At 44.8% G+C, this 16,846-nt stretch overlaps 1 protein-coding gene across 3 annotated transcripts in view; it reads right to left on the minus strand.

Moving 5' to 3' along the window:
* Positions 1-15,056, minus strand: part of LVRN (laeverin) — a 41,892-nt gene extending 26,836 nt beyond the window's left edge. Inside the window, exons 1-4 of one of the 3 annotated variants that reach the window (XM_068667007.1) lie at positions 14,321-15,042; positions 5,327-5,469; positions 4,025-4,164; positions 1,752-1,878 (exon numbers count right to left, since the gene is read on the minus strand). In XM_068667007.1, coding sequence (XP_068523108.1) covers positions 1,752-1,878; positions 4,025-4,164; positions 5,327-5,469; positions 14,321-14,955 — 1,045 coding nt within the window. In that variant the 5' untranslated portion in view covers positions 14,956-15,042. Of the gene's footprint in view, positions 1-1,751; positions 1,879-4,024; positions 4,165-5,326; positions 5,470-14,320 lie in introns of all 3 variants that reach the window. The other 2 variants (XM_068667006.1, XM_068667008.1) reach the window with 2 other exon arrangements.
* Positions 15,057-16,846: the final 1,790 nt, after the last annotated feature.

Genomic DNA, 16,846 nt, shown 5'->3' on the forward strand with positions numbered 1-16,846 from the left:
TTGCAAAATTTCCCCTTGTCATTTTTCATCTATGATTGCCAATATTTCAGGGAGCTATATAATAAATACCCACAAAGCCCACATCTGTCCTGTATCTTGTACACAGAACATTTCTGAACAAAAATGAAGGCTGTGTTCTACCTATGCAGGGAGCAGTTTTCCAGTTCAAATGTGGGAGCTGGAGGAAATGGAGATGTGCCCTGGATGAACATCAAGGATCTCAGATGAGGACTGCTTGAGCTCAGCAGCGGAGCACAAACTTCACAAAAAGTACACGGAGTGTTTTCGAAGCAGACTTGAGCTTGTACTGAAATTCAGCAGACCATTGGCCATTTCCAATCCAAAATCTACTCAGTTAACATGTGCATGACACTGAACCCAAGCGACGTAGACTGCATCTCACCCAGGCTTATCACTGCTGGCTTACAGCAAAGCCAGCTTGGGGTGAAAGATCACAGTTGTAACTGGATTAAAAGCAGCTGAAAACAAATCCATAAATATCCCTAGATTTAAATGTGTTTATGTTTTGGTTTGCATTTTTAATTTGCAACAGAAATCTCTAGCATTTACAAGAAGCTATTCTTGTGTGATCTAATCCTATTGATTTTTAAGCAGAACTTCAAGGAGGGTCAGTAGGAAAAGCAGCTGAAATGCAGTATTGTATTACTGTGAGGACTGCAACTGTATTAACAGCATTATGTGAAATTGTAATCCTACCTAACAGGAAATCAGTGATACCACTTTTGTAATATTTTTGTAGCAATTAATCAACATGTTGACATTGCTGCTAAACAGAGGAATTCACCAGTGAAAAATAATTGTCTATAGTCCTTGGTTACCTTGCACGATTACTAAAATAACTTTTAAAAGAGCAACAACTGCATGTATTACATTCTATGTAGGAAGTGCGGTAAGTAATTCTGTATATTATTCTATACTCATATATTACATTTACCCAGATGAAAATTTCTTTCTTTGAAGTGCCAAAATACAGATTTGACAAATAAGCACACTATCTAGTCAGGAAAGGGAGGAAATTCTTCTCCCCCAGATCTGCCAAGATCATGGGCAGGTCCTCAGCTCATTTCAGGTAAGCTCTACCTTCAGTGCTTTCAGTGTCTTAGGGATTTGTGTAGCAGAGCAAGTTCCCTCGTGACATCAGTGCTGAATGAAGCCTCTGTGAGTCCAAATACCAGCAGCAAACTGCACAATGGGACCACATGATGGCACCCTTCTTTCTTGACTGAAGTGACTTAACTTGATGTCGATTTTAAATAGAAATAATGTTTTCCAATGGGATTTTTTTTCCAGGGAGAAATGTGCATGAACATACAGCCAGCTCAGCATTCAGGTGAAGACACACTGAAGAAAGCAAGAAATATTTCAGGGAAGCATGTGTTACAGTAAGCAAGGATTTTTTAGGCACACTTGGGGACTCCAGCATCCTTGTCCTGTATGGCTCTTTCTGGGATGCATAGACCAAATGACTAAACAACTCTTTTTCCACTTTATAGACCTATTTTCCACTTTATTAGGAAATGCTGCTTTAAAGAATGAGCTTAATGTGAAGATAAGTGTGCTGAATGACAGGTTAAGAAGAGTCATGGTGCAGAAAGGAAAATTCAGTGAGTTAAAGCTTAAGGGTTTTATACCGGTAAGTTATAAGAAGAGAATACTGCAAGAGAACCCATTGTTTCCGCAAATGTTATAACAGCTATTCCTGGTCCATTTAAGAAAATAATGAATCTCACCTGTCTTTGGCAGCGGGTAGCTGATGTTAAGCAAGTCTTCCAGAAATGAAAATATTGGGCCTGTGATATTTAAAGCATAGTCAACATACCCATTTTTAATGGCCTCTTTCCGAGCCCAAATACGTATCTGCAACAAAAAAGGAAGCATTATTTCAGACAACCCTAATATTTTAATTTTCCTTGCTTCTCTTCTATGAATCATTGTTTGAAAATGCTGTCTGTCCGCACCATATCATGTAATGAGCTTTTGATGAAAAAAAATCCCAGCCCACATATTGCTGGACTTGACAAAGTATGGCCCAGAGCCTAATCCTGCTAAAAATCAGGGAGAGTTTCAGCACTTCAGAAGGGCCAAGACTTGAATCCAACTATAGATGATTGGAGCAATTGGATTCCTAATTATTCTTTTATTAAATACAAGATGCTGTTAAACTACTCATATCCACACATCTTAAGCCAATGTATTCCAGCCAATGGGCATGGGTGGCAGACATTCCACTATTTTCCCAAACAGAGAGAAAAGGAAGTTCAGAGTGCTCTTGCTATCTTCCAAAACTCTTCTTGAGCTTTCTTACTGCCTGAAACAGAAAACTGGTTTCCCATTGCTGCTAGACAGAGAGGAACCTCTGAGCAGAAGATCCCTGTAGTCTGAATAACGGAGACAGTAGCTGCAAGCTTTCCTTCCCAGTGCCCATTTGCTATGTCATGGTACTGAAGAGGGCAGCTGTTTGCTCAAAGTGATGGAGCAGACTGAGAGGAAGTTTATGTCTCCATCATGTATCCCTGGATACAAGGACTCCAGGTGCCTACCAGCCTAAAAGCTCAACATTGCTTGCACCTAAATGCAATGGAGGGTATCACAAGGAGCTGCACAGCCAAACCCTAATAGCACAGTTGGGGAACCATCAGGATTTAATTTACAAGGGAAAAAATAAAGCATATTCAGTCAAGAAAGTATTCTTAGCCTCTGAGCCCCTCTTTTCAGCCAAGGCTTCAGAGAGGTTTCAAAGAACAGATCTCTTCATTTTACAAAACCTAGACATAATGGGCAGACTTAAAACCCTAATCCCAGTATGACTTTTGAAATACAATACACATGTTTTGGGTTGTAATTCACTTACTGGAAATAATAAAACAGACACAATGAACATGCTCACACAAACACTGTGGAGGCATAAACTGAACACCTCTGAAACCTGGGGTCAAAATATCCTCTTACCCCTAACAGAGCATGGGTGGTGCCTTTTTGCTCTGAAAGAACACTAGTTTTAATGCTTGGTTTGGCTCACTGCTGTCAGGAGACATCTGTCCAAGACAAATTTACCAGCAAGAGACAAAAGAACCCAACAGAATTTATGCAGGGGACAGCAGATATGACATGTGTGTCCAATCTTCGCTTTAAAAAGAAGATTATATTGTGCTTCCTGCTACACCTCAGCACTGTCCTCTCACCTTGTCCTGCCTTTCTGTAGTAGGATGACAGTGAACTAATCATAGAGCTGGCACCAAGACCTCATTTATGAAGGGTAGCAAGTGTAGGGCTATATGCTTGACTTCACCTTTTGTTTTGGGTCAACTTGTTACATCTCTTCCCTGTTCACTTTCCACAAAAGAAGGAAAGCCAAGCAGTAGTGCCATGGCATTATTTTTTCACAGCTTCCCTTAAGAAGATTTGACTCTTGTAGTAGAAGAGGAAAACAGAATCCTCAGTGATTAAAAGGCTTCAAACACAAAACAGACATTTTTAAAGGCTAAAAAATGTGCTCATTGCAGGGAAAATAAATAAATAAACAAAACAGTTAAAGTAGAAGTATAAAAAAAAGGCTTGGAGTAGAGTATTGCCTGTATGGAATTTATGACAGACATCATCTTTGAACAATGCACTGCACTTCAATGATTTGTCACAGCAGTGGAAATTGGTATCTTTTCCAATCAAGATTGTTAAGAAGATAACAGGATTTGAATTTTGAACATCATCTTCTGGAGAGTAGCTGCCCTAAAGTCTTAACATATGGAACACATACCTACTTTTGGATTTGTATCTGTAGGCACATATGAAATGATCAGCACAGGGTAATAAACTAATTGCTCCTTAGGAAAGCTTTCTGCAGAAATATCTGCAAGATTAATGTTAGCAGTTTTGCCACATAAGCAAATACTTTTGGAATGGAAAGCACAGTTAATGTCTCTGATATCTTCTAAAGCACATGATGTACCACAGAGCCAACTTTTGTCGTAAACTGCTATAATGTGTTATGCAGCCTCATGTTTACCTCATTTCCCCGCTCAGTTCTGGTGACATAATCAAAATCACAAATCACAAAAGCAGTTATATAAGTCGACATTTTCAATGAAGTTTTAAAGGTAGTAACAGTCCACAGGCTTCCATTTTCGTCCTTCATCTCAGATGTGTCTTGAAAAACAAATTAAAGAAATAGTCAATCTATTGTTCTTCCAAAACAAACAAGGAATTAGTCTTTTCTGCATGTCTGTTATTGTTGTTGTTACACCTCTCTTGATATGCTGTATTTCTGCACTAACTTCATATGCTTCTGGTAAAAGGCAAGCAGCCAAACTTCTTGCTACCACAGTATATCAGTCATTACTTTTCAGGAAAACATCCAAAATTTACTCTTGAACTTCTTTACTTAAGTCTTGGAAGCATATCAGACTGCATCAGTTTTAGGGTGTGGATGAACTGTGGACAATTTATCCCATGCTGCATATCTCTGAAATGTATAATATATTACAATTCAGATATAGGTTATGTGTGCCTGAGAACTATGAAGTACTTATGCGTTATATGTGTACCTTTCTTCTAAATGTGGGGAAAAATTCTTAGGGGAAAATTCTTCTGAGCAATTCTCATAGATGTCCCATCCATTATAATTCCTAAATTATTTTGCTTCTATGCAAATCTTAAACTCTCCTTTTTATGGCTGAAAATTATTTGGGTGAAATAAAAATCAGAGTCCCGTAAGAACAGTAATTTATGGAATTTGCTTGGAATCTTATACCCAACATGAGTCTCACATGAGATCCCAGCAAGAGGCACAAGGAGCATTTCCAGAGCATTATAGTCCTGTTATCCTTATCCTGCACCCACACAGGAGGCTGCAGTCTCTCTGTATGCTAAAATACTTTTTTTACATGATGTAAATACATCTTAAAAGCAGCTTAGGATGAAATGCAATCCTTTAATACCACAATTACAGGCTTTGCATACTGGAGCTGCTGTTTTGCTTTAAGCAGATGTCATGCAGTAAGACAGATGCTGACACAGCGGTAAAGGGTAAGAATGAAGCCCTGAATGGCCTCCAGCAGCCAGAGAAGAGCACATCACAACTGGCAGTAAGGAGTTATTGCCATCAAAGACATTAATTATGAATAATTCTCTCCAAATATTTAAGTTCATAGACACAGATTTTCTGCACATTTTCAAGAGATTAGCCCACAGGCAAAAAAATGCTTTTATATCAGATGATAAAGCTACAGTCTGTTCAAGTAAATTTTCCCTCTTTTAAGGTAACTCAAAGAACAAACAAACAAACATAAGTCTACCGTTGTTTACCTACCAATAGCAGGCATGTTGGAAAGAGCCACATAGCTTGGGTCGTGGATAATTCTGATATTAAAGGTGGCCTTCATGGCAGGCTCATCAAAACATGGATAAACCGTCCTGGCATATGTTGGTTCCAGTTGGGAAGCAATCAGCATGCTATATACAAAATACAAACAGGATAAATCCAGCATGCTACATTGATCAAAATCCATATACTGTGCATTAAAATGACAAATACAAAGCACAAAGTTAATCACATGGATATGCAGGTTTTGAAAAGTTTATTATTGCAAGTCTTGATCAAATTCCCACACCTAACAGACAGCTCAGCTTGGATGCTTCTAGGGAAAACCAGTCTTTTTAAATTAGTTTATGGTTTGGGGGTGGCTTTTTTTTGTTATTTTTTGTTTGTTTGTTTGTTTGTTGTTGTTGTTTTTGTTTGGTTTGGTTTGGTTTGGTTTGGTTGTGTTGTTTTTTTGTGTGTTTTTTTTTTGTTTGTTTTGTTTTTTTGTGTGTGTTTTGTTTTTAATATCTGGAAAAAGCTCCCAATTTTCAATATTTAAGGTATTCTAGTTTGGTTATTAAGACAGAGTATGTTAAAGTTTTGCACATAGCAGGCAGGTGCTCAAAAGCGATACGATGCCAACTGTCATAATTTGTTCTCCAGGGGTCGGTGTTGGAGCCCATCCTCTTTAAAATCTTTATTGACAATTTGGACAAGGGAATTGAGTGCACCCTCAGTAAACTTGCAGATGACACCAAGTTGGGGGGAAGTGTTGATCTGCTGGAGGGTAGGAAGGCCATGCAGAGAGCCAGGTTGGATTGATGGGCAGAGGCCAAGGGGATGAGGTTCAACATGCCTAAGCGCCAGGTCCTGCACTTGGGGCACAACAACCCCATGCAGTATTACAGGCTTGGGATGGAGTGGCTGGAAAGTTGTACAAAGAAAAAGAATCTGGAGGTGTTAGTTGATGCTCTCCTGAACATGAGCCAGCAGTGTGCCCAGGTGGCTAAGAAGGCCAACAGCATCCTGGCTTGTATAAGAAACAGTGTGGCCAGCAGGACTAGGGAGGTGATCGTCCCCCTGTACTCAGCTCTGGTGAGGCCACACCTCAAGTACTGTGTTCAGCTTTGGGCTCCTCACTGCAAGAAGGACATGGAGGTGCTGGAGTGTGTCGAGAAGGGCTACAAAGCTGGTGAAGGGTCTGGAACACAAGTCCTGTGAGGAGTGGCTGATGGAACTGAGGTCATTTGGTCTGGAGAAGAGGAGGCTCAGGGGAGACCTTATTGCTCTCTACAGCTACCTAAAGGCAGCTGTGGGGAGCAGGGGTCGGCCCCTTCTCACAGGTAACTGGTGATAGGACTAGAGGGAATGGCCTCAAGTTGTGCCAGGGGAGGTTCAGGTTGGAAATGAGGAGACATTTCTTCTCAGAAAGAGCAGTCAGGCATTGGGACAGGTTGCCCAGGGAGGTGTTGGCATAACCATCCATGGGGGTGTTCAAAGAGAGGTTGGACGTGGTGCTTGGGGACATGGTTTAGTGGGTGATAGTGGTGGTAGGGGCATGGTTGAACTATATGATTTTGAAGGTGTTTTCCATCCAATAATTCTAGGATTCTAAATACAGTGTCTCCATACATCTGCTTACCTGCTTACCTAATGCATGCTGTCCTATTTTAATGGTGCATTTTAATAAAAAATTGTACACATGGTATGTTTCAGGTAACCGTGAATAGATGCACTTGCACAATTCTATCAAACCACACAGAGAAGAGTGTCCCACTGCACTGTCAAACCCATAAAAATATACAAGATCATTTTCTACCTTACACTGTGCAGCTTTGACCCATTTGGGGCAAATCTTTGTGACATGGTGGCTGGAATCAAGATGTCCAGTGGCCATGATGATGGAATCACTAAGCTTAGTGGCAAAAATTTCCATAAAGAGCTATAGATATGGGCTGTTCACGTCAAGGCATCTTCACCGGGTGTTAGAAAGAAAACAGCTATAATGTTTCTCAAAGCCCCATACCTATCAGCCCAAAGATAACAAGGAAGACTCCATAGGAATCAGACTGCTATACACATGAATGAAGGGAGCAGTGATGCACATGCTAAAACTGAGCAGAACAGGCAGGCAAACACATAAACTTCAACTATTAAAACTTCAAGAAAGTTCTGAAGACTTCAAAACTGAGCCAAGTAGTCCCCGGAGAGGATACATGGATGGCATGGTCTTCTTGTTCCAGTAACCCGGATGCTATCACAAGGCCAGTATTTTTCAGTTGTAGCAGAGATGTTCCCTAATGCAAGGTTCACAGAGGTTCACACTTAGCACAGTCATCCCAAACAAGACTGAGGCCACCAGGAAGGTATTTATATAGTAAGTAACAGTATATAACAAGTCTGGCCTGCAGTGCAGATCAACGCTATGTGCACAGCATGACTCCACCTGGTTGTGATACACAGCACTGAACCATGTTTGAGACATGAGGACATCACCTAAGGTTTTGAGATTCTCTTTTTCAGTACCTGAAATGAATGGCTTAGCTTTCCATTTATATGTACACCACTTCACAGAAGATGTATTGCATTGTGTGCAAGTTGACCCAAGGAGATGAGCTGGCAAAACCCAGCAATACTTTGCACCCAATTCCCAAGATCAGCCCTTGTTAAATCTGTGAATTTTGAAAGATGTTTGGCTGCTGCCATTTTCACAGCTGTGTTGCTTAACCCTGCTCAAAACAACTGTACTCTCAAAACATGGTATCCTTTGCATTTAGCAGACATGCCGTGATGCTGTACCACAATACAATTTATGTCATATAAAAGAACCCACGTGGAACATGTGCTGTCACCAGGTGACTGCTAGGACCACAATGCCCCCTTTAAAGTGAGAAAGCAGCATGATGTATTTGACTTTTTGCCTATCATTTTAGAAGATGTCCTTGATGGACCTGGCTTCCTGCAGAGTCATGTGTGTGCTGTGCCAGCCACCAGCTGCCTTGCTGTGTCACCTCCCTTCTGTGGTGCCCGGTGACACAGCATGACTCTACCTTCTGCTGAGGTTGTGCAAGCAGCAAAAGTGGCTGTCCCCTGCCTTCATAAACGAAATCAATCGCAGAAATACTCTTTCCCTAATCACTGTCTTCCTGTGCAGGAAAGTATGCTGTTGTGCATTTGATTGTCATTCTAGAAAAGATGGAGCAACCTCGTGACTGCAAAATCTGCAACACCAGAGGCATCACTGCCTCTGCAGGCTCCATGCCAGCAGAAGCTAACACAGACACTTAGCAAATTTGCACACAATAAATTATTATTCAGGAGCACCAAATAGCAGACATTGGGCTAAAGCATCAACATTAAAAAAGAAATTTGAGGACAGTTTAAATGTTATTTTTCAGCAGGTCTCCAAATAAAAAAGATAAATGGGAATGTTTCATGCACGTTACACAAATAATTGGCATTTCACACACGCATTACCTCATATCATTTGTCAGAATTACTCATTATTGGGGCTCTTTTTTGCTTGTTTTAAAAAAATGATGAAGGTATTAGCATGAACTGAATTAATACCAAACTGTGTTCTATGTTACAATTGTATCACAAAAAAAAAAAAAAAAAAAAAAAAAAAAAAAAAAAAAATTACCCAAAAGGAATTTTATTTTCAACAAAGCTTAACATTGCATAAGCAGACAAAAAAGTTCCTCTCTTGCTCCTGTACCTTTGTGCATAGTTTTCTTTTTCTTCCTTAATTATCCTATAATGCCTCCTTCTTCCTATAAAACAAGATCAAAGACATGCTACTTTTAAATAAAAAGAAACAAACTGATAACAGGATCTAAAGCTTTGATGACTTAGACTATATTATTATGATGATTATTATTATTATTATTTTCAGTCTGTGAAAATAGCAGAAAAAGGAAAAATGAAGCATGATTCATGTGTAGTTTATAAATACCTCATGGATACTGCTTCACCTGTTAAAAAAAATAGCATTGTTGTAAAATAAACATGTCATGATGATGCAAAAGAAGTTGTTCTTGTAAAAATGTTTTCTCACTCAGGTGATGTTATTTGTAATATTAATAATATTACAATACTATAGTATAATATTTTTCTGTGCTAACATATATTAGATCTGATTTTCTTCACTTTAAAAATATGTAAGAACTAAATAATTTAGCAAACCCTGCAGTGGCTCAAAGGACAAGGGTATTACAGTGAACAGAATCCTGTTCTGTACAATGGCTGAACCACTAGTCCTTTTCTCAGGCATATGATATTCAGTGCTAACACACAACCCAAGAAAACACCAAACCTGTTAATTGCTCTGATTTCTGTCACATGAATTTGATGGTCTTATTCAATTATTCATATGAAACAGAATTAAAACATTCAGCTTCCCTGCTGTAAAGCCCAATTAGCCGTGTCAATGCTGTTCTAACCCCCCTTTTCCATCATTCTGGTAGTCAAACATCAGCAACTGCTAAAAATCAGCACAAACATTGCATTTGATCACATTTTTGAATTCCTTTTAACACCAGCCATACCCAGCCAGGTATTTGTACAGAAGTTGCATAAGACTACATTTGCAGAGCTGACCTCAGCTGGCAGCCAGGCACCCACCCACCCAGATGCCCTCTCACCCCCCACCAGGTGGGGAACCCCCCAGGAAGACTGGGGAGAAAACATGAAGAATGCATGTGTCAAGGACAGGGAGATAACTCACTAATTATCATCATGGCCAAACCAGACTTGGCTGGGGAAGACTTATTTAATTTGTTGACAATTAATGCTAGACTAGAGCAGCCAGAAATAAAAACAACCTAAAAACACCTTCCCTCCACCCACCCTCTTCCACCTCCTACCCCTGAGCAGCACTGAGGAACACAGGGAATGGGGGTTGTGGTCAGTCTGTAGCACTTCATCTCCGCTGCTCCTTCACGGTCCCTCTCTGCCCCTGCCCCCCGTGGGGTCCCTCCCAGGGATGCCGTCCTTCCCCAACTGAGCCTGGGGGGCTGCCCACAGGCAGCAGCTCCTCAAGCACTGCTCCCACACGGCTCCGTCCCACGGGGTCCATCCATCCCCCAGGAGCAAACTGCTCCAGCACGGGTCCCCCATGGGTGGGCGGCAGCTCCCCCCAGACCCCCCGCTCCTGCGTGGGCTCCTCTCCACGAGCTGCAGCTCCGGCCCGGGGCCTGCTCCTGCGGGGGCTCTCCATGGGCCGCAGCCTCCTCCAGGCCACATCCACCTGCTCCACCGGGGGCTCCTCCACCCATGGGGGTGCTGCAGCGTGGAGATCTGCTCCATGGGGGACCCATGGGCTGCAGGGGGACAGCCTGCTCCACCAGGGGCCTCTCCCTGCACAGCCCGCAGGGGAACTGCTGCTGCCTGCCTGCAGCACCTCCTGCCCTCCTGCTGCACTGCCCGTGGGGGCTGCAGGGCTGGCTCTCACCTTTCTTCCCACAGCTGCTGTTGCCCAGCAATTCTTTCCCTCCCTTAACTCTGCTGTCCCACAGGCCCACCCAGAGTCACTCATGGCTCAGCTCTGGCCAGTGGAGGGTCCCTTTTTGGAGCAGCTGGAGCTGGCTGTGCTCTGACATGGGGCGGCTTCTGGGCTCACACAGTCCACACCTGCAGCCCCCCACTACCAAACCCTTACCACATAAACCCAGTACACATACAGCCCACTCTTCACAGCACAATCATGGTTATTCTGCTAAGCCTGGAGCAGCATACATGAGCTTAATCACAGCAGCGTAGTATCAGCATGTAGGATGATGTTCAGTCTAACCTCCTGCACTGTTTATGTTTGCACCAATGCTGCTAAAGAAGGGCAAAGATGGTTTCTGAATCTTTCTGCCTACCCTGACCCTGGCATGACTCTCCCAGCTATTTGCAGAACACAGAATCCCATTCCAACAATAAATCTTTACAGATAATTAGCGCTGGTGAAGTAGGGGCATCCTCCTCTTTCAACTCCTTTGCTGTTGCAGTCACTGTAGACATGGACCGTATTGTATCTTATTTTGTTTGTTTGTTTGTTTTTATATATTGTGTCTACGTATGTAGACACGCGCAGTACTAATAAGTAGTGCTTCCATTTTTCCAGAATTTTCTTTCATGTGTAAGACCTGATTGAGTGGGTAGTACAAATTGTCGATAACAGTAAATAATGCACAGTCTCCAGTGATCAGTCAGATTGTAAACAGTTTCTGTGTTTCTGTGAATTTCTGGAAATTCAGTAAAGTTTGGGGTTTGGTTTATTCTGACTTCCATAGAGGTAAGGCTAGCATTTCTGAAAACATCAGGGAGTTCTTATTGCAAATGGCTTTTCCTCACAGCCTCACCAGTGCTCTTCTTCTCTGACTTGGAAGGACAAGGAAAAAACAGCTCTTCATGTCAAACAGCTAATTCTACCAGCCCGCCAAGAGCAATGTGGGTATCTGAGCAAGAAAGCAGGAGGTGCCAAAGCTCAGGCACAGATTTCAGGGACTTCACTTCTCTTTAGGATCTAGCTGTCTACTGAAAACTTGCCCTTCCGTGCCTAAACTCTTCTGAAATGAGAGGTCCCTAGTGGTTCCAGAAACACAAATTACAAAACCACTAAAACTTCTAGTGCATGCAAGAAATACAAGAATCTGTTTGACCGCAAATAAACAGCACATTGTCTGCTGCAGCTGGTGGTTTCAGTTACAAACTGAAGTCAGAAGCCTGTGCAGGAATTAGATCCTGAAGGTCTGACGGAGCCAGGTACAAGTCCCTGCGGAAGAGCTACAGGGCTACCCACAGGAGGTAGTGGTTTCCTTACAGAATAGTAATGGGCTTTGTACTGCAGCCTGGAGCAGAAAGACGCTGAGTGTTTGTAAATCGCTTGTGATCTATATAACCCATAGGAATACAGCTTCTTCCATCCTTAACAGCTTGCTAGAGCTTACAAAATATGTTCCTAACAATGCACCTCATCCAAAATGGGGATGGCAAAACACAGTAACTGGACCCCATCAGATTAGGAAACTGCTGGTAAAGTGATGATTTCATTCTTAGTAAAGGAAAAAAATAACAAGGTTGTGTTGCATACTCTTGATTCAGAGAAAGTCCTTTTAAAGCAGAAAGATATGCAAAATCCATTCAAGAACATCAGGAATGTGGGCAGGAACAAGTAACCAAAACAATATGTTTTATCTGCAATCAGTGGATTTCCTTTGACTTATTTCAGTGTCTGAACACCACTGGCATCTCTTTAAACTAGACTGCAGTCTCACATTTCCTTAGTGCTTCATGATAAGCTAAGAATTATACAGAACAATTGCCACAAGTCCTTTAAACAACTTGAAATCAAACGATACACATTATTTTAATGATATTAAAGTACTTTTTCTTATTTTCTATTGTGGCAGCAAAGCCGACAATAGCTAAAAACATTTGTTTGTTTTGGATTCTCTGAATTGTACACAGTATGAATTTAAAAATGTCAGTCTAATTCAGTGTTTCGTAAATAGTTTTTGACTGAATTAATATGGCACCATAAAGTACAGTATTAAACAATTAGATACAGTAGATTAGAAACAGATACAGTATTAAACAACTAAGTGGTTGTTCCATTCTATTTTAGATTTTTATTATTTTTTTTTAATTATGAAAGTTAGGCAAAGCATTTGGGATTTTCCTTGAATCAAAACTTGCACAAATATACCTGTAAATGACACTAAGTGAACAAAGAGATAACAACTGAAAAAAAAAGAAAAAAAGAAAGAAAGAATAAAAAAAGAGAGACAAAGAGAGAGTGAGAGAGAGAGAGAGAGAGAGAGAGAAAGAAAGAAAGAAAGAAACAAAGAAACAAACAAACAAACAAATTTCTTAAAATCCCTCAATAACATACTGTTTTTTTCTCTAAGGATAATCAACTTATCTCCTTAAAATAAAAAAGGCTACTACTTGTTACAGAGAAGTCACACAGTTCTCTTCTGTTTCAAAAGAAACTATTTATTTCATGGCTTGTGATTTTTAGTACGCATACAGTGACAAGCACATATGGATCCTGCAGGTAACTGAGCATTGCTTGGTTGGACCAGAGCTCCATGAACTGCTTGAGGGAGTTTACTTCAGTGAACTCATCAGTGGGCTGGGAGCCAAGAGCACTTGAATTTTAACTCTAGCTTCCTTTCTGACTTGCTTCATGTCCTGCAGCAATTCACCGCGTCTTTCATTATTAGAAAGTACCTTTAAGTATAAGTACCTAGAAGTACCTTTAAAATAAGCGCTTTTCCTACCCCTACATTAAGCGCCTATTTTGAGAAATTTGCCTGCAACCAGAACCATTGAAATCACAATCTTAAGCTTCACTTGTCTGCAGGAAAATTCACATTCAGAATGAAAAGCACCCTGAGAAGATTCCCAACTAAAATAAACAAATAAGCAAGCATGCCTTGCTTTGAGGACAAAACCTGATTTGAGTGATGGCCTGTCTGGCAGGCTCACACTGCCCCTGTCCCACTGCCATAGGGCAAAAAGCAGAGGACTGGGGATGGCAAGGGGAGGGGAGGAGAAGATGGTGCTGGGCAGTGCTCTCGGCAGGTGGGGGTTGCAGTTAAGGACGGGAATGGGGATGGGAATAGGGTTGGAGACGGGGTTGGAGACGGTATTGGGGACAGGGATAGGGATGGAGTTGGGGACAGGAATAAGGATGGAGTTGGGGATGGGAATAGGGTTGGAGATGAGGATGGGGTTGAAGACAGGAATAGGGATGGGGTTGGAGATGGGGTTGGAGATGTGGTTTTAAATGAGGCTGGAGACAAGGATGGAGACGAGAATGGGAACAGGAATGGCGACAGAAACTGGGACGGGAATGGGGTTGGGAATGGGGATGGGGTTGGAGTTCATGACGGCTTTGGGGACAGTGTTGGGGTGACACATCCTCCCGCACCATGCACCCTGCAGCCCCTTGCGGTCAGACGTGGAGCCAGGAGCCCGCATCTCCACACAGCCGCCGACGAGGCCACCTACCTGCTGCGCCCCTGGTCGGTGTAGCGGGTGAGGAAGAGCCCGTCCAGGTCCTCCTCCAGGCGGCCCTGGAAGCCGAGCTGCAGCACGTAGCGCCGCCCGGCCTGCAGCCGCCCGCGGAGCTCCAGCACCGCCACCTCTCCCGCTGCCTCCTGCCGCAGCTCCGGCACCTCCACGACGACTCCGGGCTTGGGCAGGGACCCCCAGACGGCGTCTCCCGGCTCGGGCAGGGGTCCCCGGACGGCTGCTCCCCGGATGCGCAGCCCGGCGCTGTGCAGCACCGCGGCCCGCGTGTCCTGCCGGCAGCGCACCGTGATGTTCACCTGCCCGACGAAAGAGAAGGGTCCCGCCTGCCCCGGCCGCACCCGCGGCCACAGCTCCAGGTCGTAGTGCAGCGGCAGCAGGTGCCGGGGCAGCCGCCGCCACGACGGGACCCCCGGCGGACCCCCGGGGACACCGGCTCCTCCGGCCGCCCCGTCGGGGGGCGAGGGGGGAGCCGGGGGCGCCTCCTCCCCGCGGCAGCGCCCGTAGAGGGCGGCGAGGGCCAGCAGGGCGGCCAGCAGGGCCAGCAGCACCGCGGCCACCAGGGCGGCCGCCCGGCGCCCTACGTAGAGCCCCGAGCCGCCGCGGGCGCCCATCGCGGCTGCTCGGCCGCCCGGAGCGCCCGGTACTTACGGGGCGGCGGAGCCGGGGGGGCGGTGCGGGGGGCGGCGGCACCTGCGGCGGGAGGGGGTGGGATGGGGACGGGGACGGGGACGGGGACGGGGACGGGGAGAAGGAGGGAGAGAGGGAGAGGGAGAGGGACGGGTATGGTGATAGGGATGGGGATGGGGATGGGGAATAAGGATGCGTATGGGAGGTAGGGGGTGGTCCCTCGCTTCTCCCCGCGCCCCCTCTGCCCACACCGCGGACCCCCCCGTCGCCCCGCACACGCCGACCGCCCTGAAATGTGTCGGGGGGACCCGTGTGGTGCTGCCGGCCCGGAGCGGTACCTAAACGGGCGGCAGATGAGCGCCAGCTTCAGTCGCGGTCTCTTTCGCAGCCCTGCTTTTTTTTCGAGTTTTGCTCGGTTTTGCTCGTGCCCTAAAACACCGCGAGCCCCGCAGCAGCCGGGGCAGCAGCCAGGGGCAGCGGCCCTTGCGTGCCAGAGCCTCGGGCACTCCCAAATCTGGATGGCAGGCAGTTTTTCCCTCCTCTCCTTTTCCTTTTTCACTTCTTTTTTTTTTTTTTTTTTTTCCTTTGCTGTTGTTCTGATCCTAGCCCATTTCCTTGGGCTCGTGGTTCATACAACAGCTGCCCCCCAACGCTAAATGTGCCCCCCGATGCCTACAAAACTGAGGCATTTGGGTTAGGTACTGAGCTCTGTTCTGCCACCACAGGTAAAGCTGAGATGGCTAAAGTAAATTCACCTCAAAGACCTCACTAAAGACCATCCCTCCTGATAGTGTATATCTGTTAATTGAGAGAGATGCCCGTCCCATGGTAATGAACAGAAAGAAGGCAGCTATCACTTTCCTCCTGCTAGGCACAGCAAGGCTGGCTGCTGCGGGTCTAGGGGACGGATCCGTGCCCCCAAACAAAGAAAGCTTCTGGTCCTAGCACCTGCCATTTGCCTGCTGCTGGAGGGATGTCAGGGATCCCCTCTGCCAGCCCATCCTGCTGGCTGAGAGCTCGCCTCATCAGCCTCCCCAGTGCCTGTGCTGCCATTACCCACTGGTTTCCCAACAGGCTGGCTTCCCACACTGCCCCACCTCCTTCTGCCATCTTTCAGGAGATTTGTGTGTGCTTACTTCTGTTTCTGTGCTTCTCTTCTCATTCTGTTCTCATTTACCACCTGTTTAACCCAGTCTTCCCTTCCACCATGCCTGGGACCTCTTTCTGTGTCTCTGTTTCAGGCCTCCATGCTCTTTCCACTCCATCCTCCGTTCTCTCACCCTCCTCTCCTTCCACATGCCTCATACACCTCTGCTCTTCACCCTGCACATCAACAACTTCTCCCTTTTCTTCCAGCATGCCTGGCAACATCTATTATTTTGCTGCAAGGCTTCATGACAAGCTCCTACAAACTGCAGCATTGCCACAGGACGGGGCACTCCTTGGAGGTCCCCGGACCCACAGCCCTGCACTAACAGCCCTCGCACCTGTGTGACCCACCACAAGTCACAGGAATGACTGCACAGAAAATGTTCTCAGGGGTTCTCAGGCAGACGTCTTCTCCCTCTCACTGCCAGGAAACTGCTGTCCATGGGTCTCTTCTGCAATGGTGCCTGCAGGAAGCCAAGGGACAGCCTGGAGGGCTGTTCAGTGCAAGTGCTGACACACTGCAGAGCCTGGGTGAGATGAGTGGTCAAGAACTCCCAGAAAGGTCAGGAAAGAAAGGACGGTGCTGCAAAGGAAGAGCTGACAGGGAGAAGAAATTGTAGAAGGGCACCAGCATTTCTAATGGAAAAGCCCACACACTGCAGAAAATTATAGAGGATTTTAATGTCCTGCATTCCAAATACAGCTTCAACATTGTTCAGTAAAAAT

This window comes from Anas acuta, chromosome Z, assembly GCF_963932015.1.
Source record: "Anas acuta chromosome Z, bAnaAcu1.1, whole genome shotgun sequence".
Classification (NCBI taxonomy): Eukaryota; Metazoa; Chordata; class Aves; order Anseriformes; family Anatidae; genus Anas; species Anas acuta.